We start from the raw sequence: 24,986 nt of genomic DNA on the forward strand, positions 1-24,986 counted from the left end.
ATCTCGCAGGCCCTCGTGTGTCTTAGCTGGGTACTTTTTAGTGAGAGGTTTGGAGCCTCCTGTTTGGAGGTGAAATTGGTGTGTGGTGCATGATCCTGACGCCTCAAGGTGGAGCCCTCCAGAGCCTCGAAGGTCTCCCACCTTGAGCCTGACACCAGAGGCACCCACAGCCTGCCTGGTGTCTCAGGCTCGAACTGCCCCAGCTCCGTGGCGGCCCGTCCATTCAGACCCTCCCTGCGCCTTCCATCACATCTCCTGATGTTGGGGTCATGTTGCTGGGGTCACCCCTGTTTGGGCACCACTGCCGACTCCCTGCCTTCATCCCCGGAGACCTTCCTGCATCTGGCCCAGCCTCCAGCCTCCTGGGCCCAGGCGCCTTCTTTCTCCTGAGCGTCTCCTGTCTGTGCTTCGCTGTCCACCTGAGTCCCCCTGTTCTGACCCAGGCCAGGGGTGCCGCCTCTGAGGTGGGGGTGACAGAGCTCAGCAGAGCCCTGTGGGGTCTGCTGGATGTGGTGGGTTCCAGCAGGGCTGAGACCCTCAGGGCTCTGCAGGGAGCGAGTTGCTCCTGAAACAGGCCCATGTGGGGCCTTCCTCTCCAGTGCCCACACTCACCCTCCTTGTCAGAGGGCACGAGAGCAGGATCGGCTGACTGGGTGCCTGGAGTGTCCTGGAATGTCCTGGGCCCACGCCCTCCACATGCCCACACCCCACCTGCCTGCCGACTCTGAGCTCTCAGAGCAGAATGAAGACAGTGAGAAGGCCCTAGGATGCTGCGTGGGCCCAGTGATGGCACCGACTGCCCGAGGATGAGCCTCTGCCGAATGTGGCTGTTGGAAGTGGACACAGCTCTCACTGGGCCACAGCAGCCTCCCTGCACTGGCTGTGAGCAGACATGGATGTGGCTGTCCCTGTGCTGCAGCAGCCTCCCTGCACGGGCTGTGCCCAGATGTGGACACAGCTCTTCCTGGGCCATGGTGGACTGTTTCTTCCTGTGGGGTGGGCTGTGGGGGATGGTCAGGGTGAATAAGGGGTGATGACCTTCTGGAGGCCTCAGAGGTCTCTGTTGAGCCATTTTCCAGCCTCATTGTTGCAACTAGTGAAGTTAGACCCAGGCCCGGCACAATGTATGTGTGAATATGGAGGTTTCTGTGCAGTTTAGAAGCCTGTGCCTCCTCCCCTCAGCCTTGTTCCTGCGTTCAGAAGCCCTGGGCTCCGTCTCCCTCATCTTGGTTTCTCCCAGCCTGGCCCTTGTGCAGCCTGCCGTGGGTGCACGGTGCTGGCGGGGTCTGGGTGCTGCTGACCCTCAGGGGCCCCTGGGAGACTAGGGAGGCCAGAGACCCCTGTAGACTTTCCCACCGGGGTTTCCATGAAGTCACTGACCTTTCAGGCTCATGGGGGGTTTCTGTGCTCTTGGGGACTTTCCTGAGAGGTCCCCAGGGTGTTGAGGTTTCCTTTGATTCTTACTGAGTTTCAGTGATGTCCCCTTGACACGTGGTGGAGACGGTCAGCTGAGCCGCAGCAGCAAAGCCATTATCACCCACAGCAGGTCTCGGCACTCCATGGGTGCTCCTGGGCCCGGTCCCAGGCAGTGAGGACTATTTTCTCCACACTGCGTGTCTGAGGGGCTGGGACTCGGCTGCCAGGCTTTGGAGCTGGGGCTTGAGCCTGGGTCTGTGCCAGCCCTGCCGTCCTCCGCCTCCCCTGACAGCCACCCGTTCACCTGGGCACACAGAAGTGCCCGGGTGAACTGCGTGAGCTCGCTCCCAGGTGCTGCTGAGCCCACGGCAGGAAGGGGGCAACCCAGCCCTGGACACGGGGAAAGCTGCGGCACACGGGCCCAGGGACTTGGGGTGCCGGCTGAACACCAAGGCTGCAGGCGGATGTCCTGCATGAGACGAAAGCTGAGCGGGTTGGGCGGTCAGCTCGAGGTTTCAGCCCTGACATAGGCCTCTGGCCTCAGGCCACGGTGAAAGGAGAATTGGCCCTAGGGGCAGATGCTCCTGGCAGCCTCAGGGGCAAGCATGGGCTCCATTCTCCCAGAATTGTGCAGAATCCCACAGCCAGGACCAACCCCAGATTCCTGAGCACATAGCGGCACTCGCTGGCAGCCTGGGAGGAACGTGCTGCCTGGGGATTCACCCGCGTGGCCTCAGGTCGCCAGGCAGGGGAGCCCTTCTCAGACCACCTGCCCTGTTCTAAAACTTGAGTACTTCTGATGCCTGAGTTTTCCAGTTAAAAAAAAAAAAAAAAAAAAAAAAAACTCTTTCTATAGAAATTTAAATAGAATTTAAAATAGAAACAGAATCCACAGAGTCCATGGTGCCTTGCTTCAGCCCGCAAAGGTACAACTCTGGCCAGTGAGAAGGCGGAGTGGCTGCTGGGTACGGCCACAATTCCAGTGGGAACGGGGAAGTTCCTGAGCCTCCGCAGCCTGTGGCTCTGGCTGGGCCTCGCTGGGCCTCCTCCTGATTCCTTGGGAGCCCATCAGGTGGCAGCCGCTGAGAGAGAGAGGCAGATCCCGGGCAGGTCCTGCTGCAGCTGTGACCAAATCCGCCTGTCCTTCGAGCTGAGCCCCAGGGGCAGGTGAGGGCGGCGGGTGGGGCCCCGAGGCAGATTCGTGTGCTTGGTGAGGGCAGACCCTAACCCCATCAGGTGGATGAGCATGGCCGGTGATGAGGACCCCCACTTCCCACCGACGCCTTCCAGCTGGTGCGCGATGTTATAGCAGAAAGCGTCCCTCCACAGACGCCTTCCAGCTTGTGCGCAATGTTATAGTAGCAGGTGTCCCTCCACAGACGCCTTCCAGCTGGTGCGCAATGTTATAATAGCAAGTGTCCCTCCGCCAGGGAGCACCCCTGGCCGATGTTCCCGCCCATCCATGCTGTGGCACTGGTGTTTACGGTTGGGACAGATGTTGAGATAGTCGAGGCATGGAGTGCCGTTGCTGACCAGGAAGGCCTAGACAGAAAAGCTCACTTTTATCCCAAGGGCAGCATGAGAAACGCAGCAGACGCTGTCCTGCGTGGGCTGCCGTGGGCAACACCGCTGTTCCTTTCTTGGCAGGTGCGTTCATCCCCGGAGCGCCTGTCCAGCCTGTGGTTTTACGATATCCAAATAAACTGGTGAGTTGTGTTTTCCTGGGGTCAGCTTCTGGGGGAGTTCTCTGGGAGCGGGAACTGCGAGCTGCCTCTGTGCGCCTGTGTCTCTGTCTCTCCACACCCTTTATCTGCGCCACAGCCCACGCTCGGCCATGCTGAGTCCATCCGGCCTCAGCGCTGGAGAGGGCAGGACAGGCCCGGGCCCTGGGCTCGGCGGGTTCCTGAGTGCAGCCTGTTCTACGCATGTGTCCCTGATCAAGCCCATGATTCCACAGTGGTCCCCGGTATTCCAGAGCCTGCTTCCGTAGGTCCTGAAGCAGCTGCCCTTTCCTCTGTGTGCCAAACCTGACATTTTGGAGAGGGAACCCCCCTGACCCCACGTCACTGGCCAGGGCCCCCGGCAGCTTTCAGTACCCAGTTCATGCTCCAGGAAGTTTAAAAATTAAGAACATTTAAGTTCTGGAAGGCGGAGGCAGCTGGAGAGAAAGGAGGTGACTTTGTCATTTCTGTGGTTTCATCATTTACTGCCCAGGTTTGGTTTAAGAAAACAAAATTAAGAAGGCGTTTGGGGTCCAGAGCTCCTGGGGTGAAGGTAGTGGACCCCACCTTTGGGGAGAAAGTCTGGACGAGGCCTCAGAGCAGTTCCCCATGGGGCCTTGCTGCATCTGGAGGAGGCTCAGCCTGCCCTGGCCCACCCCATCCCACCCCAGCCGGCCCTGGCTCTGCCCCAGCCCACCCCACCCCACCCCAGCCCAGCCTGCCCTGGCTCTGCCCTGGCCCTACCCCACCCCTGACCCAGGCCCTGCTCCATCCCTGCCCCTGGCCGCAGCCCCACCCCCTGGCCCCGCCCCTGCCCACATCCTGCCTCAGTTTCCACACCTGTAAGGTGGCTGCTGCGCCTTCCTCCGGGTGCTCTTGGACGCTCAGAATACTTCCGGTTCCATCGGCCCTCCCCACTTAGGTGGCCTTGCCTCACAGGCCTGCCCCGGGCTCAGGGCATTCATTTGGTGCCAGCTGTGTTCCGCCTTCCACTGCAATGACTCCTGCACGTCCTTGCCCCTTCATAGACTCCTGGAGCATAAAGATGGCCCAGGCGGACTCAAGGTCCCCACAGCCCACTGGTGCTGGGCTCACTGCAGACTCCTGGTGGAGCGCCCACCCGGGAGAGTGCCGAGGAGGGCCTGCCCATCACAGGGAGCTTCCCGTCTATAGCAGTGCCTTTTTGTGACGGCAAAGGAAAGCACTGAAAGAAAAACCTCGTGGGTCAGGACACAGTGGGGCAGAAATACAGGTGACCTCTGGGTGCCAGGTTCTGGGCCGTCCGCCTCAGGGCCTGTCCCGTCCAATGCCTGCGGGCTTCACTCTGCCCAGAGGGCTGATGGTCAGGTAATAAAATGGAGTCAGGGCCGGTAGTCACACGACTGACAGGCCTCGTGCTTCTTACTGAGGCGTGCGTTTGTCAGCCAGGCTCCTGGCCAAGGGCCCCTTCCTGCCTCCACTGCAGAAACCATGCCCCAGTGCAACTCCTGTGAGCAAAAAATCAACCCGAGGACAACAGACACCGATCTGTGCGGTCATCTCGATTTTCCACTTTTAAGATTGTTTCTTCAGTGTGTTTAAAGCAACGCACTGTTACTGGACGCACCAAGAAGCACTCAGCGTAGCCGTCAGGGGAGCAGAGGGTCCATCCCAGGGTGATGGTGTCCGGGCTTCTGCCGTCAGGGCCCCTGCTGTGTAGTCCCTGCCTGGCGGCGCTGAGGCTGAAGATGGGACTTCCAGAGCACCTGGGGTGGGGGGTCCCTGTACATGCACAGTGGCTGGGGGAACACCCAGAGCACTTGGAGACAGCGGTGGGCAGGAGAGGGCCAGGGTCCCGGGTGCACACTGGAATCGGTGTCCCCAGGCCTGTGAGGAAAGAGGAGAGCATGGCGGGAGGGAGGACCCTTTTCCCAGGTCCTAGGGGCTCTGGGAACCTGTAAGAGGGGGCTCTGAGTCCTCAGGGACTCTGGGGATCTTTGGGGAACTCTGGGGACCTGTAAGGAGGTGGTTCTCTGGGTCCTTAGAGGCTCTGGGGACCTCAGGTTGGGGGACTGGTCCGAGTCCTGGATCCTCAGGGGCTCTGGGAAGCTGGAGCTCTAGCACCCTCCTCCCTTCCCCTTGGCTGCAGCGCCTCTGTGGGGTGGGAGGTGCAGGGAGAGGCCGGCACACGCAGGTGCTGGGTGCAGGCCCTGTGCTGACTGACCCTGCCTCTTCCTCCCCAGGACACCATCACATGGACGTGGCAAGGACCTGGAGCGTAAGTTGAATGCCATGTCGTCCTCTGTCCTGTTGTTCCATGAACACGTAGGGGCTGCTTGGGGTCTGCCGTGCACGCTAGTTACTTTTGCAGTTGTGAAAGCAGGTGTGGGACAGCCGTTAGGTTCAGCCCATTGTGAAAACTAAATGTACAGACGTGGCCCAGGCCTGACACTCATGGATTCTGGGGTCTTAAGTTGCACGTCTTCAGTACCAGCAGGAGGGGACTGTGAGTCTTGCATTCCACTCTCTAGTTGGCCAGCTCAGTAATTACCATCGTCCACCTGCTGGCCCCTGGTAAGGAAAGTAGAGATTTAGGGGTGTCTGGGGGGACCCCGTCTGCACAGGCGCAGGGACTGAGTAGTGCTGGGTGGGAGGCCAGCCCCTACTGTGGGTCAGTGTCCCTGTCCCCCCGGCACAGACACCGAAGGTCAGTTATGCAACGATGAACAACCCTACGGAAACGGGAACGAGCCCCAGAGGCGAAGCCCAGGGCCACAGGCTCATCAGGGCCTCCTGGGTGCTGATGTCTGAGCTGACGTCGGGAGGGCAGAGGGAGCGGGGAAGTCCGAGAGAGAGCAGCTCCATCCCAGGCGTTTGGGAGGACGTGGGTCCGCTGGTGTGTTCAGGTGAAGGTGTTGAGGTCAGTGCTTCCCAGGCTGGCGTGTGGAGGCTCCCAGCTGGGAGCAGAGCTGGGAGGGGTTCTCTAGGGGGTATAGGGGTTCTGGGGTCCCTGGAGCCTAAGGCTGGGGCTGGCATGACAGGGCAGAAACAGGGTTGGGGCAGTGGGCTGTCTGTCGGGGGCATGAGTGTGGCCCTGGGAGCAGCTCCGAATGTCTCCCATGTGAACTCCTGCGGCAAAGGCATGGCGATCCGGGTTCTGAGGTTGGGAACTCTGGATCCAGGCTGGAGGGGTGGCATGACTTAGGGCCTGTGCTGCCTGGGGACAGCGAGGAGGGACAGGTGTGGAGGGACAGGTGTGGGCTGAACGAGGTCTCCTGAGCTGGAGAACAAGCAGGAGATGGTGTCTTGCTAGACGAACCAAAGACATGAGCAGGTGTTGAATCGGAAAAGCAGCATTTCCACCCATGGCTGTATGTCACACTGGGGCTCGGGCTGGGTGGGCACAGCACCCCCTCCGCGGGAGCGTTGACTGCCCGGTAGCACCCTCTGGAGGGCGCGTCTGGAGGTTTCGCTCCAGAATTGGGAGTCATTTACTTGTTAACCTGTGTTGTAAATCTCCTCAACATTGTGCAATCTGTTTTTAAGGCTGGAAATCCTGTGGCTCACGCTGTGTCAGTTTCACAACCAAGTGGAAATCGAGGTTCGTATGGATACAGAGTTACACAGTGCTCTTCACAGTGGTTGATGCAGACACAAGGTTACACCAGGATGCCCAGATAAGCCTTGTACAATGTGACATATCATCTGTCTTGCTTTCCCATCTTTCCATTTCTCAAGGCTCCTTAGAGGAGCCTCTGGTTACTTTACTTCAATGACTTTATGTCTCTTGTATGAGTCTGAACCACTTGGATAAGATTTGGGTTTTTGTTTTTTTGTTTTTCTGAGACAGAGTCTTGTCTTGCTCTGTTGCACAGGCTGGAGTGTAGCGACGGGCTCACTGCAGCCTTGACCTCCTGGGCCCAAGCGATCTCCCTACCTCAGCCTCCCACGTAATTGGACCACAGGCACACGCCACCATGCCTAGCTAATTTTTGTAGAGATGGGTCTCACTTTGTTGCCTAGGCTGGTCTCAAACTCCTGGGCTCAAGCAGTCCTTCTGCCTCAGCCTCCTAAAGTGCTGGGATCACAGGCGTGAACTACCACAGCCAGCTGGAAAGGATTTTTTAAACCTACCATTTGTTATTATGGGTATTGTAGCTTAAGGGCATATGAAGCTGGCCCACGTGCAAATAATTATTTGTTTGGCTCTTAGTTTTACTTTACATATTTAATACCGCTGAGTTTGTCATAGCACCATGCTCTGTTTAATACTAGTCAAAGATCCCCCTTCTCAGCCTGACCCAGGTCTCCAGAGTCAAGACCTTGGACTAAATAGTCACCTCTGTGTAGCCTGCACGATTTTGTCTAAGTCGATGAGGAGTAGTTCTTTTTTTTTTGTTTAAAAGGGGAATTAATATGCACTTCTTGCATCTGGAAATAAAAGATGAGTCACATGCAACTTAAATATTTAATAAAACAATTTGCTGCCTTCCAATAAGTATTGCAGAGCGCTACGAAATATACCAATAAGCCCGGCTTTCAGCCTGGCTGTTCACTTCCATAGAGGATAAGCCGCTCTCATTACAGAGGACTGGGCTGAAGGGCCTCGTTCCGGGCCTGAGGGTGGCAGTCCCCGCCCTCAGCCGGATTATGTGGCTGGATGGGCCGTGGCCGGGAGGGTGCAGGCCAGGCCTCACGCACAGAACACGGGGACTGAGCTGGAGCTCCCGAGGGCTCCCTGGTGTTGAATGGCTGTGTTACAGGCCTGGTTTCCAATTTTAAGAGTTGAAAAGAAAGTGAATGGCTTTGCAAAACTGCTCTGTCCTTACTCACGTTGTTCATACAAGATGCAAATGTTGATGCGAGGAACCATGGCAGTTTACGGAAGTTTTAGAAATAAGAGCAAGAATTGGGGTTTCAGGATGTTCCTATATTCTGAAATATTCCGTATTAGAGAAAAGGACATCCAGGGTGGTCTTCTGCCCTTTCCTGCACGGCGTGCAATGTGGGTCATATTCATTTAAAATGCTGTATAAGTGTCACTCAGGCAAGGACAAGTTCATTGGACAATTTCTTTTAATTTCAAAATGCAAGAGGTGGCAAAACGCTGCCAATAATCTGTTCCAAATGTAGGAATAACGTGCTGCATTATCCCCATTGCAAAACTGATTCCGTGAGAAATGGGCATAAGCCCCTCTGTGAGATCAGGGAGCCGAATGTTCTGATGTAGGCAGCAGGTGCTCCTAGGAGCACTGACGGGGGTGAGTGTAGATCAGGGAGCTGGATGTTCTGATGTAGGCAGCAGGTGCTCCCAGGGAGCATCGGCGAGGGTGAGTGTTCAAGTACACACGTGTGCAGTTCATGCGTCATGGGGTGTGTGCACGCACACGTGTGCACATGACAACTTTGAAGATGGTTCTAACGGGCGTTGCTTTGACAGATCTTAATTTTGTCAGCCTCCCAATTGTCGTTATGGTGGTGGTGCTGAGGTCAGCGTCTTGTGATACTAACGCAGCTTCTCTGTGCGCTCAGTTCCTTCCTGTGTACAGCCCTAACGAGGAGGAGAAGAGGAGCCCCGCGCTGTACGCCAGCAACGTGCGGCGAGTCATGGCCGAGTAAGTGAGCAGTTCCTTCCCCCATCGCCGAGTCAGGAGCATCTCCCAGAGTGCTGCTCTCTGTCTATTTAAAATAGGCAACAGTGTTAGGAAAAGGCATTCGTGCACAAGTGCAGGAACCAGCTCCGTGCATGTTGGTGAAGTGTGCTTGGCCTTGTGCTGTGTCCCTTGTTTCCCTCTGATGGCATTTCACCCTCTCTGATGTTTGGAAGATGCATGACTGGTTCTTCCAGACCTGCCTGCAGCCGTTGGTCACCCCAGGTCCTATGTTCCCTGTGCCCTAAATGATCCAACGGGGCGCTGGCCTGGGCCAACTTCACATCTGTGCGGCGGCCTCCACACCTGCCTTTGCTCTTCTGCCTGTGTGATACTTACCAGTGCCCTTACTCTATCTGGCAGGGTGGAGTGGTTGCACGTTTAATCTTGTAAGGTGACTTGTGCTACTTACACAATTCTCGTGCATGCAGTTAGGAAGAGAGGGAATGTCCTCGCTTCCCACGGTCCCACGTCCCCCACTTACATGGACAGCATGGCTCACCGCCCTCCCCCTCTCCCTCTCTCAGTGTCGTCAGCCCACACACCCTCCCCCTCCCTCCCTCAGTGTCGTCAGCTCACACACCCTCCCCATCTCCCTCCCTCAGCACCTTCCGTCCCTGGGGTCCCACTCCCCCCACACTTGTCCTTGCAACCAGGTCCTCCCACCTGGATTTACCCCCACCTGGATGCCTCCCTAGTGCTTCCTCCTGCAAAGCTCTGTCCAGTGGAGCTAGAGCCTCCCCTCCACCGGGCGGCTGCCAGACCTGAGCTGCAGGAGCCACCTGGAAGCCATGTCAGCCTCGTTCGCCGGCCCCACCCCCAGGCTCCTACCGCAGCAGGTCCTACTGCAGCAGGTCGGGGCATGGCTGGGAACTCGTCTCTCCAGAGAGCCCAGAGGGGAACACAGCCATGGCCGGGCCCGTCAGAGTGTGCCTGGCTCTGACCTCTGAGCCACTTTGTTCACACTCCACTGACACCCCGAAGATTCAGCTGGGCGGCCCATTCCCTCACATTCCCGTCCTCTCCCTCCCAGAGCATGTGTCCGAGGGTAGAAATGGGCCCGGCAGTCTCTGTCCCGCAAAGCTCCGCTCAACCCCCACCACAGGCAGCTCTGAACAATACAGAAAGCTGAGTAGGCGCCAAGCCAGGGGAATGCGTTCCCACCTCCAAGCCCAGCACCTCTGTGTTCCGGACTGCTGCCAATACTGGCTACTTTGGGGGACTTGGGAGGAAGAGAACAGATTTTACAGAGCTCAAGGAGAGATCGCCTGTGGGCCTCACTGATTATTTTAGAACCCTCCATTTCAAACGAACTCCGAGGAACTTGTACCTTTTTTAGGGTACGAGAGTGCTGCCGCTTCCATTGTAGTAATTCAGAATTCTCTTAAAACCCCACTCCAAATTACCGGGAGCCATGTTTCATCACATCAGGGCCATTGGAGGGTCTGCCACCGTCAGCAAAACCCCCCACCAAGGAACATGGGAGGGAGAAGCAGCCTCGGACTCCTAGGCCTGGGTGGGGCCGTGCAGCCCCTCTCGGGGAGTGGAGTTGATCATGAGCAGAGGGACCCTGGTGGTGCCTCCTCCCGGCTGGTTTTCCACTCCCATAGTGGGTCCTAGGAGGCAGTGTTGGAAGCACGTTCTCCTCCCCTGCCTGCTGCGAGGACGGTGGCACCCCAGGGTGGCAGAGTGCACACATCCTTCCCCGACCTTGGTTTTCATCTGGGATGGGGCTGGCCTCTGTGTCATTCGGGGTTCTGAGTTGAATGACACATGCACAGTGCTGGCCTGGAGAGAGGTGCCCCCCAGGATGGGCCATCAGGAGAGGCCAGGGATGGCCCCAGGTGTGGCTGGTGGAGGTGGGTGGTTCTCCCAGCCGGGGCTCCTGGTCCCTGGCTCACCCGGAGTCACACGTGGCGGGGCCGGGACTGCTGTGATCTTCACGGGCAGCCCCTCAGTTGGGCCTTGTCCTTTCCTGTGGATAGCCTGAGACTCTCCTGTTCCCAAACAATGATGCCTAAGTTTGCCAAGGGGAACTTCAGCGGCTCTCAAATAGGACTGGAGAGGCACCGATTTCTCATCACCTAAGCACACACGGCACGGTCGGGGCAGCTCTGGGAGTGAGGGCACAGGCCGCCTCACTCTGCTTCACAGCATGGTCAGGGCAGCTCTGGGAGTGAGGGCATAGCCCTCCTCACTCTGCTTCATGTTACTGTGCTTCACAGACAGTTGCTTCACGTTTGTGGCAACCCTGTGTTGAGCAAGCCTGTTAGCACCATTTTCCAGCACCGTGAGCTCACTTTGGCGTCTCTGGGTCACATTTTGGTAATTCTCGTACCATGAGCTCACTTCGTGTCTCCACGTCACATGTTGGTAATTCTCATGCTGTTTCAAACTTTTTCATGGTTCTCACGTGATGGTAGTCTGTGTTAGTGACCTTTGGTGTGGCTGCCGTCATTGTTTCAGAGCACCCAGATGAGAGGTGAAGCTGACCGATGAATGTGTGACTGCCCCACCAGCTGGCCCTTCCCCTGTCTCACTGCCTCTCCTCAGCCCTCCTCTTCCCTGAGCCATCGGCGGTTATTCCGGTGGGGCGGTGGGAACTGGCCGCCACGAGGCTGGGCTGACAGGGGGCTGCCCTGCTTGTAGGGCCTTGGGTGTCTCCGTGACTGACTACACGTTCGAGGACTGCCAGCTGGCCCTGGCGGAAGGACAGCTCCGTCTCCCTGCTGACACTTGCCTTTTAGAATTCGCCAGGCTCGTGCGGGGCCTTGGGTGAGTACCTGGTTCTTCCTTGAGCATTAGCTAGAACCCGTGATGCCAAGGCCCGGCGGGGGCTGCCTGGGGTTGCAGAGCGGGGAACTGAGGAGATTATTATTAATGATGTTTATTCTGGCTTTTTCAAACATCAACTGCAGCCCACATAGTGTCTTTCAATGCTTAATGCTGGCGTCAGCTGTCTGTGTGGACGGTGCCCCAGGAGGGCCACCCTGTGTCCTGCCAGACCCGCCCTGGGGAAGGGAAGGGGTCTCAGGGGCACAGGCACCTGGCTTGACACTTGGACAGAACACATCTCACATCTTCCAATTAGGAGAATGCCTTTTTTTGAAAACTAACTTGCTGCTACTTCTATCAATTTTAATATTTTGACGCGTCTTAGAAGTAAATCTAGTGTTAGCATGCCGCCATTTTTTTGAAAAAGAAAGCTTTCCTTCTTTTTTTGTCTAGGCTAAAACCAGAAAAACTCGAAAAAGATCTGGACAGATACTCAGAAAGAGCCAGGATGAAGGGAGGAGAGAGGATTGGTATCGGGGAGTTTGCGGCCTCCCTGGAGGTCCCCGTTTCTGACTTGCTGGAAGACATGTTTTCGCTGTTTGACGAGGTAGGGGCTGTCGCCTGCGGAGCGGGCTCTCCGCAAAACCTCCTGCTTTTTGAAGTATAAATTGTTCTCATTCTAATATAAATATGTTTTCACACGAATTTGAAAGCAGAGAAGGAAAACCACCCCTCACTACCCACCCCCATCATTCTGAGGTGTTTCCTCCCATGCCTTTAAATACATGTACACATTTGACGTTTAAATTACCCTTTACTGACGAATGTGCCTGTGGTTTGGGGTTTTTTAGTCTGATTACAGAGTCTAACACTATCAAACGGTGACACCCAGCCTGGGGTCTCCAAGGGACCCCCTGCAGGGCCCCTGCTCACCAGAAGAGTTTCTAATAACACGTCCGTCCTCTGTGATCGGCTTAGAGGCTCCCCGCCAGCCTGTGGGTGTGGGAGGGCTTCCTCCTGGTGCAGCCGCCCACTCCCCTCCGCCCTCCGCACATCATCCCCAGGTCCTCGTCGTAATTGATGAGGCATCCATGGTCACACCAGGTGGCCCTGAACATGCGGGCAGCCTCGGGGTTTTAGGAAGGTACGAGGTGGCACGCAGGGGCGGGACAGGCTGCCACGGCGAGCCACAGGTCGGCCAATCCTGGTCTTTTCTGGGTGTCAATGTCCCAGCATGGACTCTTATGCTGTGGTCCTGGAGGAGCTGGTGACACACCAGGATGTGTGTGGAGGGCTCCTTCAGCCATGACTGTCCCGTGACAGCGTGAGACGTCCCATGTGACAGCGCCATATATGCTTTGCACCAACACAGAGCAGCTGTAATGCGGCCCTGGGTGGAACACGGGCAGGCAGGAGGCCTCTCTGGCCAGAGAGCAGGTGAGGAGCGCTCAGGACAGGGGGAGGACTGGCCAGAGAGCAGGAGGTGAGGAGCACCCAGAGGCAAATGAAGGACTCCCTGGTTGGAGAGAGCAATAGAAGATGAGGAGCACCCAGGACAGGGGAAGGAGGCTGCCCCCCAAGTATGCAGAGTGTGAACCAAGGATCACAGTGTGTGGCTCAGGGCATTCTACCACACGCACCAGAGGGGCCCCCAGCCACGGGCCCTCTGCTGCGGGGCAGCTGCAAACAGCGTCTCGGATGCAAGTTCCGCCTGGTGTCCGTAAGGGGCCCCCAGCCACCGCCCCTCTGCTACGGGGCAGCTGCAAACAGCGTCTCGGATGCAAGTCCCGCCTGGTGTCTGTAAGGGGCCCCCAGCCACAGGCCCTCTGCTACGGGGCAGCTGCAAACAGCGTCTCGGATGCAAGTCCCGCCTGGTGTCCGTGCCATAGCTGTGGCTGCGTTTGCACTCAGGTGCTTTACCACAGTGTTGGAATTGAAATGCGAAATGGTGAATACTGGTTTCACAGGCAGCATTCCGAGGTAACTTATGACACCGTGTGGTTAAGTTTTTATTTTCTGCAATTTCAAATGCACATGATCTTATGAGAGGAATATTCTCCATTTACACCCAGGACCTCAGACCCCCAGGCCGAGACCTTCCCAGAGCCAGGGACTTATAGTCATTTCCACCTGCCAGATACCCAAGCCCCAGTCCCAGTACCCCATGCCTTGCAAGGGGTGTGGCGTAGCACAAAGGAAGCTATCAGTTCCCTCAGAAGACCCTCAGGGACCTGTGTGCGTCTCACCCCTAGCACCTACGGCCTGTGGTTGACACAAGCATAGAGGGGCAACTACTGGTCAAAGTCCTTCCTCTGCCCCTGAGTGCTCCTCACCTTGCCTCCTCCTGCTCTGACCAGAGTCCTCCCTCTGCCCTTGGGTGCTCTTCACCTGCTCTCTGGCCAGAGTCCTCCCCCATCCTGGGTGCTCATTACCTCCTGCTCTCTGATCAGGGAGTCCTCCTTCTGCCCCGAGTGCTCCTCACCTCACCACCTCCTGCTCTCTGACCAGAGCGTCCTCCCTCTTACCCAGGTGCTCCTCACGTCCTCCTGCTCTCTGACTAGAGTCCTCTCTCTGCTCTTGAGTGCTCCTCACCTCCTATTCTCTGGCCAGAGTCCTCCCCCTGTCCTGGGTGCTCCTCGCCTCCTGGTCTCTGGCCAAAATCCTTCCCGTCCTGGGTGCTCCTCACCTCCTGCTCTCTGGCCAGAGTCCACCCCCTATCCTGTGTGCTCCCCACCTTCTCTTGTTTTCTCCAACCTGGGAGTCCTCCCTCTACCCCTGGATGCTCCTGCTGCTCTCCTCCTGGAACCTCCTCCTGCTCTCTGACCAGGGAGTCCTCCCCTGTCCAGGGTGCTCCTCATCTCCTCCCGCCCTGACCTGGGAGGTTCTTTCCTATGGCCTGGGCACACCCTGCAGCCACATGCAGACCGTCCCCATCATCATCAGAAGTGCAGACCCTGTCAGCCCCCACCTGTGCCTCTCACCACCCTGCTCTCTCACATCCGCGTGTCCCTGGAGACTCTGGGTGTGAGGAGTTACTGAGAATGGTCAGCACGGGGCTGACTGGCTTCCACAGCTGGCCTAGGGGCTGCGTGTTTAGCTCCATGTCACAGCTCCGGGTTCACCTTCTTTCTGCGGGATGGATGGATTGCCATAAACAGACTAAATTCCTAGAGCCCAGAAGCAGCCTTGGTGCTCATGGGGTTTTCTCAAATGCAGGTCTCGGTAGGTGGCAGGCATTGCATCGCGTGTGCTTTGCCAAGGTGCTTCCTGTGCAGCCTTGTGAACTTTGGGAAGTCACTGTAATGGCCCCAAGAAGTGTACACAGCACAGTGACCTTGGAGAATGTCCTTTCAAGGTTCCCTTTTCACATGGGCAGACGTTCCTGAGTGAGAGCGGGACTGGCCTTTAATTAACACCAGCACCCGTGGGAAACCCTGGTGTTTCTCCAGTGCCAAAGGCGGCAGCCGAGCTGTGGCTGAGAGCGTCTCTCCCCACAGAGCGGCAGCGGTGAGGTGGACCTGCGAGAGTGTGTGGTTGCCCTGTCTGTCGTCTGCCGGCCGGCCCGGACCCTGGACACCATCCAGCTGGCTTTCAAGGTGAGTGCAGAGTTCACATGGGTTTGACTGGGGGATAGGGCGGCGCAGTCACGTCAGCACCACTGTTCATTTCTCTAGTTCCTTATAATATCCGTTAATTGATCATTTGCCCAACTGCTATTTTTACATAAGCTTTTTATGCTAGCTGTTGTTTGTAAAACACCCAGAAAACTCCCAGATTTATTTCTTCCTGGAATTAGCAATCCACACTCATCAGAAAGCATGGCTGAGGTTCTTCCTGGGTCCTGGGGCACCTGGGTGGGGCTGGTAGTGTCACACACCATCACACACCACAGGGCACCTAACAGGGGCCACACGCCTCGTCCTCTCTCCCCCTCAGACTGTGGACTGGTGAAGAAAGCATCGGCTAACCCCAGGGGCTACAAATGTCAGAGCCCCGTCATTCACCACTGGGGGAGTCTGGGGTCCCAGCCCAGCTGCAGACTCCTAGGAAGCCCTCAGGACTTGCCTCACCGAAGGGAGTCGCTGCTCCCTCGGGGCTGAGTGGGGTCTGGGTCAGGCCTGGAGGGCGGGAGGCCAAGTAACCCTGAGGGTTTGGCCTGGCCTATTCTGAGGTTCCAGCAGCACCAATGTGGATTTCATCTGGGATAGAGCTGGGCCGGCTTTGCCTGTACAGAGGCACACTTTTACCAAGGCTTCTCACGGGGCGTGACTCACATTAGCCACATCTCGAGGGCCTGATGTGTGAGTCAGTAGCTGCTTGTCTCACTGCTCCAAGAACTCCCTTCTCTGGCTTCTGACGCCAGCACACCCTCTCTATAGCAACACTGGGGAATGTCCCCACATGCAAAGGTGGCTTGTGGGGGTCTCACCAGGCAGGATGAACTGGATGACCTCAACATTTGGCAGCCCTCTGTAAGAAAGCCCAACCTCCTCCAGGCCTGGGCAGCCTGCCTCCTAGGGCCCTGATCTGAGCCAGGCTTTGTGGCCTCACGGCCCCTGCTGGCCGTGCTTTCACTGCGCCCTGTTTTTTTAAAACAATTTTTTGAGACGGAGTCTCACTCTGTTGTCTAGGCTGGAGTGCAGTGGTGCGATCTTGGCTCACTGCAACCAACCTCTGCCTCCCAGGTTCAAGCGATTCTCGTGCCTCAGCCTCCCAAGTAGCTGGGATTACAGGCTCATGCCACAGCACCTGGCTAATTTTTGTAATTTTAGAAGAGATGGGGTTTCACCATGTTGGCAGGGCTGGTCTCAAACTCCTGGCCTCAAGTGATCCACCCACCTCGGCATCCCAACGTGCTGGGATTACAGGCATGAGCCACCACCCCCCGTTCTGCTGGCCCCACCAGCCCCTTCTGTAAAGCTACCAAGTATAATCTGGAACGAATGACAGCAGCGGTGAGGGCGGCACTTGCCTTGTTTCTCAACATAAACAATGGGCTGTGGAGCCTGACCGTCCTCCCGCAGAGGCCCCACCTGCAGGTGGGCAGGGTAACTGGCTGTGGTTGGGTTGAGGATGCCTGCTGGGGAGGACAGTGTGCACCGGGTCCCTGCTCGGGGTGGGGTACGTGCCACCGGGAGGTCTTTCTCAGGTGAATCCTGCAGGCGATGGGTGAGGCCCAAGATGGGTGAGACACCAGGGTCCCGCCTCACCTCCACCCTCAGCAGCTCCGCCCTGAGGGCACATGCCCCGCCTTCCTCCCACCTTCTTGTGGGCTGCCTCCCCATGTCCCTTTCTGCAGCCTATACCTTCCATGGTGTCATCATTTCCTGAAGTCATGGCCACTGTGCTTTTCTGCTGCCCTGGGAGCCTGGCACATTTTGAGGGGGGCTGCAGGTAGCCGGAAGGGCTTCCATGGAGCGAGCAGTCTCGTGTGAGAGAGTGTAGCAACTGCACCAGCGTGCTGCCCTTGGGACATAGAGATCCAGGAAGCTGCCTCCCAGGCTGACCGTGGACACACAACTCCTAGCACCTAGGACCCCAGAGGCACCCGCTGGTGCTGGAGACTTTCCAGATGGGCAATGCACAGACGTGCTTCATATGCCTTGGGGCCCCTTGTTTTTGTTCTTTTTCATTATTATTACTGTGTAAAACCTTAAGATGTGGTCCTGGTAAAACTTCGAGCAGCTCAGAGAGTGGACAGTGAGAACTGAAGTCTGTTGCCCGTGGTAGCCTCAGTCCTACCTCCCTGCGTTTCCCGTGCAGCATCTACACAGGCTCCGAGGATGAAAGTCTGCATCTGCAGTTGTCATGTCCAAACGGACACAGATGTCAGGTCGTCCCCGCTGAAGCAGCCTTGGAACCACTAGGGGGCAGGAGGCACTGCTCTCTGGGGGCCGAGTGGGATCCAGGTCGGCCCAGGAGCTGGAGGCCGTGGCCCTGAGGGTTTGACCCGGCCTGTTCTGCGGCTCCAGCAGCGCCAGCGTGGATTTCGTCTGCAGATGTTTGATTCAGCAAATCTAAAAGCAGGAGACAAACGTAGACCACAGAAGACAGGGTGCCCGCGTGCACCAGCGCTGTGGGATGAGGCCCAGGGGAGGGAGGGTCGCGGGTGAGGATGGGGTCCCCAGAGCCTGCGGCAGACCCGGTCCGTGGGGGTAGAGACAGGGCCCGGAGAAGAAGGTGTGATCCCTGGGACAGCTTGCCAGGCCGGAAGGCCGGAGGCGTCAGCGTTTCTTCCCTGAGCACCACAAGGAGGAGCCGGGCGAGGTGAAGGCACAGCCCCTCCCTGAAGAGAGGGCAACGCCCCTCACAGGCAGTCCACTTCTCGGAGGGTGGAGCGAACGCTCACAAGATCACAGCGCACTGGAGCAGGAGAAGGGGGCTCGGAGTCAGGGCGACGGTCCTGTCGGGAACCCCAGGACCCAGGGGCCCCAGGCAGAGAGGGGGCGGCGGGGGTTGGTGCAGCCCCAGGTAGAGGACTCGGGGAAGAACCAGGTAGAAGAGCTGGCCCATCTGAGGGGGCAGGGAGAGGGGTGAGGGAGCCCGGGGGTTGGAGCGGAAGGACACGGGCGGACCTGAGAGGCAAGTGCTGCCACAGAGCCCGTGGGCCAGGCTCGAGCCTCAAGGGCTGGGGCAGGACCCTGCACCCCACGGGGAGCCGAAGTGTTTCCGAGGAGGCAGAGGGACGAAGGGATGGGCAGGCCCTGATCAAGGGGTCTGGTGGATCTCCAGGTCACAGAGTCCATGTGAAGCCAGGGAGGGGAGCGCCATGGAGTTGTGGGGAGTGGGCAGCAGGCATCTCGGCCCTGGTCCCTGCACAGAGAGGGCCGGAGCCGCCGCCTCCACAGCTGGAGCAGGAGGAAGAGAGGAGGCGTCACGTGTGAGGCTCAGGAGAGAGCCCAGGTCCTGGTTCCCGCTCCCCGCTGGGGCCCTCCCAGGTCCTTCTCATTTCTGCTCCTGATCTGCCCTGTCGATTTCTAACCATCAGGGCTTTTTAATGTTATTACTGATGCTTGTGAACACGTCCGCTGTAGCCTGCACTCAGGCAGACAGAGGGCTGTGGGGAGACGCTGCAGCCCAAGCTTCGCCACGCTGGCCCGTGACCCAGGCAGGTCCCTTCTGTGGCCTCCCAGTGGCAGCCACAGGTGCTGGTTGGTTTGCTGAGCTATCACGGGTGGGGTGGGCAGCGTCTAAGTCCTTGCCCGAGAAGCATCTGCTGTGTGTCCACGAGGCACCTGGAGGGGCCCGATCCAAGGTACAGGGCCCTGCCGCATGGCCCCACATGGAAGCTCGAGTCCCCCGTGTCCAGCCGCCGACCCTGCAGGTGCCCAGCAGCTCTGAGAAAGCGGGGCAGGGCCGCTGGGGTGTCCCTGGACAGCGGGGCCTGGTGGGCGGGGGAGGAGGCCGCAAGGTGACACCCAGTTTGCCTTGCAGATGTATGGTTCGCAGGAGGACGGCAGCGTCGGCGAAGGTGACCTGTCTTGCATCCTCAAGACGGCCCTGGGGGTGGCAGAGCTCACCGTGACCGACCTGTTCCGAGCCATTGACCAAGAGGAGAAGGGGAAGATCACATTCGGTGAGCTGGCGGGAGTGGGGTCGTGCTCGCGGCCCTTGGGCAGGGCCCGGGCAGAGTGTGGGGCGAGTCTCCATGGGAGCCCAGGATGGGAGTGGAGTCCCCGCCATGCCTCCATTCACCAGGCTGCCCTATGTAACACAGAAACCCCTGAGAAGGAAGGTTCTGGAGACCTGGCAAGGTTCCTAGGGAGCTTTGCAATCTGATTTGTTTTGGCGATTTATACAACCAAACTTCAAGCCCAGTTCCGAAGCTCTGAGCCTTCCATAGCGTCAGGCCGGGATCCAGGTGCCTGGAGGTGGGGGATACCCGCACCCAGTCCTCGAGGCCACTGGCTGTGGGCTTTGTCACTGCCGGCTGGGGCGTGGTCTCACATCCCCCCTCTCCTGGGAGGGGTCTGTCAGGAGAGACGAGGAGGCGGGCGCCGCAGACCCCCGTGCCGCCCAGGACGACTTCCTCCCGAGAAAACTCACCTGTCTGTGGACATCTGATGAGGTGACTGGTAACCCGGCTGTTTTCAGAATACGAGCTGTCGGTGTCCGGGAAATGGTGGTTGATATTTTTAAATTGCTGTGCAAAATCCACAAACCCGAGCCCAGGGCGCCTCCCTCCCCTGCAGTGTGAATGAGCCACGCTGCATCCACCAGAGGCTCCCAGGGCTGCAGGCTCTGGCCTGGCTCATCCCGGTGGATGCCACAATCTCCACCTGGAAGTGTGGCCTGAGAGCAAATGAGAAGATGCGAGAGAGCTGCGTGCACAGCTTCTGCATGGGGGCCTGGAGGCGGAAGTGCGGATGTGTGCACTTGTTTCCGTATTGAAAGTGCGTATCTGTGTTTAGTTACCATGTGTGCTTGTTTCAGTACTGAAAGTGCACATGCGTGTTTAGTTACCGTGTGTGCATACATGTGTGCACACGCATGTGCGTGCTTTTTAGTATTGAAAGCGCGTGTGTTTAGTTACTGTGTGTGCACACATGCACATGTGTGCGCTTGTTTCAGTACTGAAAGTGCACGTGTTTAGTTACCGTGTGTGCACGTGCACATGTGCGCTTGTTTCAGTACTGAAAGTGCACGTTTAGTTATCGTGTGCGCGCGCACGTGTGTACTTGTTTCAGTACTGAAAGTGCACGTGTGTTACCGTGTGTGCACTCGTGTGTGCACATGTGCACTTGTTTCAGTATTGAAAGCATGCGTGTGTGTTGTGTGTGCATGTGCATGCTTGTTTCCATTTTGAAAGCACACGTGTGTTTAGTTACCGTGTCTATGCTCTTGTGCTTGTGTGTGTGTGCACGTGTGTTTAGTTACCGTGTGCATGCACTTGTTTTGTGTATGTGTGCACGTGTTTAGTTACCGTGTGTGTGCTTGTTTGTGTGCATGTGTTTAGTTACCGTGTGTGTGCATGCATGCGTGTTTAGTTACTGTGTGTGGGCATGTGCTTTTGTGTGTGTGCACGCATGTGTGTTTAGTTACCGTGTGTGTGCGTGAGCTTGTTTTGTGTATGTGTGCACGTGTTTAGTTACCGTGCATGTGTGTGCATGTGCTTGTTTTGTTTGGGTGAGTGTGCATATGTGTTATGTGTGTGTGCACGCATGTGTTACTGTGTGCACTTGTGTGTGTGTGCACGTGTTACCGTGTGTGCATGTGCTTGTGTGTGCATGTGTGTAGTTACCGTGTGTGTGTGCTTGTTTTGTGTGTGCGCATGTGTTTAGTTACCATTGTGTGTGCGTGTGCTTGTTTTGTGTACACGCATGTGTGTTTAGTGCGTGCGTACACTTTGTGTGCATGCACGTGTTTGGTTTCTGTGTGTGCGCTTTTGTGTGTATGTGCGCGCACGTGTGGTTGCCGTGTGTGCGCTTGTTTTGTGTGCGCGCATGCATGTTTACCGTGTGTGCGTGTGCTTGTGTGTGTGCACGCATGTGTGGTTACTGTGTGTGTGCACTTTGTGTGTGTGCACGTGTGTGTGGTTACCGTGTGTGCGTGTGCTTGTTTTGTGTGTGTGTGCACGTGTGGTTACTGTGTGTGTGCACTTGTGTGTGTGTGCGCGCACATGTGTGGTTACCGTGTGTGTTTGCGTGTGCACATGCGTGCACTTGTTTCCATTTTGAAAGCACGCAACGCTCCTTGGTGTGTTCAGGCTCTTTGATGTTTGTAGTGGGCACCCACTAGCTGCAGACAATTTCCAGTAACAACCATCCCTGGATTTCTCACCTGGTGGCCCAGGTTCTGAATGTTTCTGGAGCTGCCTGGCATAACCAGCCCCCTGCACCACCTTTCCAGCCCCACCAGAAGCCTCCACGGTGCCATCAGAAGCCGAGGGTGCTCACCCGAGAGCCAGGCACAGAGTGGCCAGGAAGTGCAGTCCGAGGCTCTGTGAGGACGGCCCCCTGCCTGCCGGGTCCCCCAGTGTGGACGAGGGCACCCTCTCAGAGCGCCAGATCACTGTCCAGACACTTGGGCTTGTCCCTGAGCCAGCTCCTCTGGTTACAGTGCCTCAGAAGTGCTAAGTCCCCAGGATATATCTGTCGAATTCAAAACTAGAAGCTTTCTATAGGGTTTCCCAAAAGCAGGAGTAGCTAGGAGGACACCCAGCCTGCCCCCGTTGTCAGGGTGACTTTGTGCACTGCAAAGAAAGTAAGCGCAAGTTCCTCTCTCCACCCCGAAAGCATCCGTTTCACAGACGATTCTAACCCTCCCCGGAGGGTGTGAGGTGGACACCCGCCAGGGCCCTAGGAAAAGAGCCTCCAAATCCTAGACATTTGCTCGTCCCCATTCCATGACCACAGGTGCCTTTGTCTTTCCAGCTGACTTCCACAGGTTTGCAGAAATGTACCCTGACTTCGCAGAGGAATACCTGTACCCGGATCAGACACATTTCGAAAGCTGTGCAGAGACCCCACCTGCGCCAATCCCAAATGGCTTCTGTGCCGATTTCAGCCCGGAAAACTCGGACGCTGGGTGGAAGCCTGTTCGCAAGAAGCTGGATTAGGACCGAGGGTTGCAGAGAGACGCGGCCCCTCCCGCGTGGCATCACCGCCATTAGCCTCTTTGCGAATGACCTCTGGGCTCCACTCCTCACTCCTGCTGTACAGGCACTGTCTTCAGCCCGAGTTCCAGGGGCCTCGGGGGCTGTTTGTATCTTGTTCCTTTGTGAAGTCTGTTGCAGAACCGACGCTTACTGTGCGAGAATCGGAGGGCGCGCACGCGGATCCCCCACCTGGCCTGGACCCCATGGGGTCAGATTCCCTGCCGGGCGGGGGACGCCGGTGCCACCCCATGTCCTCCCACGGGGTCCTGGTTTCGAGTCTCTGTCACAGCCTCTTCCAGCGGCAGCGTGCACCAGGCGGGCTTCCGTGCACACTCAGCACACGCCTGCCATATGGAGCGTGCGCCTGCGTGTCACTCTGGCACGAAACCTCTGTCTGCCTCTGTGGATCCACAACCTGGCAGAGCTGTCGCCTGATTTTTCAGTGTTTTTACCTGTGTGCTGGAGCTCATGAGTATTTTATAAACTCCATTTAGGTACTTCAGGAAACATGCAGCATTTTTTAAAAAATGAAAATTGTTTTTCTACTTCATTTTTCCTTTTAGGGTCAAAGGATATTTATTTATAGGCCTTTTTTTTTAATATATATATAATCTGAGGCTGTTTGGGCTTTGACTTAAATTTCCATCAGGCCTCTCTCCAGCAGGTAATCCCTCTCCTTCCGTTGGGTCCCTGGGGAGGTGTGAACTCAAGGACCTAGCCCCAAAACACTTTTTCTGCTTTTCTTAATCCTTTTCCAGTTCCCTCTTTTTTTTTTTATAAACGTTGGCAGTTTGATGTTTCTGTTTCAGCATAACATAATCCACTTCACTGTAGCCTAAACTCCAATCCGAGGTTGGATATTGTTCAAATGAGCAGGGCCCGAGCTGGAAGCTCAAGGCAGCCGCCACGGGCCACTCCTCCCTTGCTCTCAGGCCGGGTCCCTGCTGGAAGCGGCTGCATCTTCCTCTCAGCCCTGGTTTCCATGGTGACTGGCGTGACGCAGCCACCTGAGTGTGGCTGACCTTCCTGCAGAGAGGAGCCGCAGTCTTTTGCTTGTGGAAGGACACGCTGGGCCGTGCGGTGCGGAGGGTGACGAGGATGTCTGGTGACAGCCGCACAGACACCACTCTCTCTGCAGCACTGCCTCCCGGTGCCAGGGTCGCGGGCACATCCCACTGAGAGCGGGGGTCCTGCCCCATCTTAGAGTCAAAGGCAGAGGGGCTTCCAGGCCCTGGATGGGGGTATTTTGGTGTCACCTGAAGTCCCTATGACATCACCTTATTTCATCATTTTTTATGACATAATTAGAAACCCATCCTTCAAGCACAATAATCATCACAGACTTCAGTTTGCTTCCTAAAGCAAAGGCTCTGGGTTTGTTTGGAAAATTTTTTTGATTCCTGAAATGAATTGATTTTCATATTTGGGGCATCTCTATAGAAAGTGACCACCAAGGCCAGTAAGTACAGGAAAAAATGTTTACTAACTTCCTCAGAGATGCGTGATACGCGTTTCTCCACTGACAGACATTTAAAAACAAACAACCTTCAGCTCCGTTTCAATCAATCACCTCGACTTGTTTCTAGCATGGACACTGCCAGCAGGACAGACAGGGATGGAGTAAACTGAAGTCAGTTTCAGGGCTCTTGGCGTGTTGGACACAGAAGAAATTCTAGTGCAGCCTTTGGTAGCTAACAGTCATTGATTTTATAATTGGAGAATGTGTAAAGATTCATTTTTCAAGGAGAAGAGCCTGCAAATGGCCAATGAAGGAGGTAAATAAACTAAGATATTCCGAGGGAGGGGACCCAGGCCATCTCCCTTCCGCAGGTCTGCAGATGAAGGGTTTTTTGAATGAAATGCCACTGTGTATTTTCAGAAAAAAAATCTCTGATAAACAGACTTTGAATGGATGTTTGTTCCTCCTGATTCTCTTTTCTCTTTGTGGTGACTTAGAGTTGGCGGGTATTCAGAACTGTGAATGTACATAGCATTGAGTTAAATCCCTTGTGTGTGAGACGGGACGCAACGGGCCCCTGGTGGCCTGGGAACCAGACCCGTGAGCAGGTGGGGCATGGGCCCTGGGCTGCAGGGACCTGCTGGGGTATGAGGGCAGAGGGAGGGTTGCCATGAAGGAACTTGGGATTTTCAATGGAATAAAACAAAGTCTTCTATACTTGGGAGTGATGTTGTTTTGTGTGGTTTTTTTATTAGAAGGACAACAACAGGCATTGTGAGAGGAGAGCCAATCCAGATGAGATTTTCTTAGTGTGGTTCTAGTATGTTCGGAAAACACAAGAATTGAAATTCTATAGAAAAAGCTGTCTTGGTGGCAAAGGGACGCTCTGGAGTGTTTTGGTATTTTGCAGATGGTAGCAGACATCTTACAGAGTTGAAACATGGATGGTTGTCTGCCTGCCTGGTGGGTTGACTTATGTAATTTCTCAATTTTAAGTACATGCACCTTAAGCATGTTTTGTCAAGCAAAGAGGAAAAGGGATCTGGCATTTAGTGCTACTGAGTCAGTAAAAGTTGGAACTAGAGGTAAAAGATGGAGCTCACTGTTACACTCCCCAAAACTGCATGTGAAGAATCAAGATTGTGTCTTCACCAACATCAAGGATGGAAGAATACTTAAGGAGAAACACCTGCAAATGTCCAATCTGCAGGCGTTTCTCCTTTTTAATACTTTGAAAAACCAAGTTTCAAAGTTCACCATCCACCACCACTCATTTCCCTGTGTACAATTATGGGGGATACTGAGAAGGTGAAAAATGAATCGTTATGTTGTTCAGGAAGGTAAGTCTCAGACATGGGCTACCAGTGAGCTGTGCAGTCTGACCTCAC

At 56.2% G+C, this 24,986-nt stretch overlaps 1 protein-coding gene across 2 annotated transcripts in view; it reads left to right on the top strand.

The window, feature by feature from the left end:
• LPCAT1 (lysophosphatidylcholine acyltransferase 1) overlaps nucleotides 1-24,322 on the top strand; it is a 60,543-nt gene extending 36,221 nt beyond the window's left edge. The window contains exons 6-14 of one of the 2 annotated variants that reach the window (XM_055245529.2): nucleotides 3,064-3,122; nucleotides 5,360-5,394; nucleotides 6,663-6,717; nucleotides 8,649-8,731; nucleotides 11,417-11,542; nucleotides 11,996-12,149; nucleotides 15,040-15,138; nucleotides 18,977-19,118; nucleotides 21,916-24,322. In XM_055245529.2, the coding sequence (XP_055101504.1) occupies nucleotides 3,064-3,122; nucleotides 5,360-5,394; nucleotides 6,663-6,717; nucleotides 8,649-8,731; nucleotides 11,417-11,542; nucleotides 11,996-12,149; nucleotides 15,040-15,138; nucleotides 18,977-19,118; nucleotides 21,916-22,100 (938 nt within the window). In that variant the 3' untranslated portion in view covers nucleotides 22,101-24,322. Of the gene's footprint in view, nucleotides 1-3,063; nucleotides 3,123-5,359; nucleotides 5,395-6,662; nucleotides 6,718-8,648; nucleotides 8,732-11,416; nucleotides 11,543-11,995; nucleotides 12,150-15,039; nucleotides 15,139-16,841; nucleotides 18,076-18,976; nucleotides 19,119-21,915 lie in introns of those variants that run through there. The other variant, XM_055245530.2, reaches the window with a different exon arrangement.
• The last annotated feature ends 664 nt before the right edge of the window (nucleotides 24,323-24,986 follow it).

This window comes from Symphalangus syndactylus, chromosome 16 (assembly GCF_028878055.3).
Source record: "Symphalangus syndactylus isolate Jambi chromosome 16, NHGRI_mSymSyn1-v2.1_pri, whole genome shotgun sequence".
Classification (NCBI taxonomy): Eukaryota; Metazoa; Chordata; class Mammalia; order Primates; family Hylobatidae; genus Symphalangus; species Symphalangus syndactylus.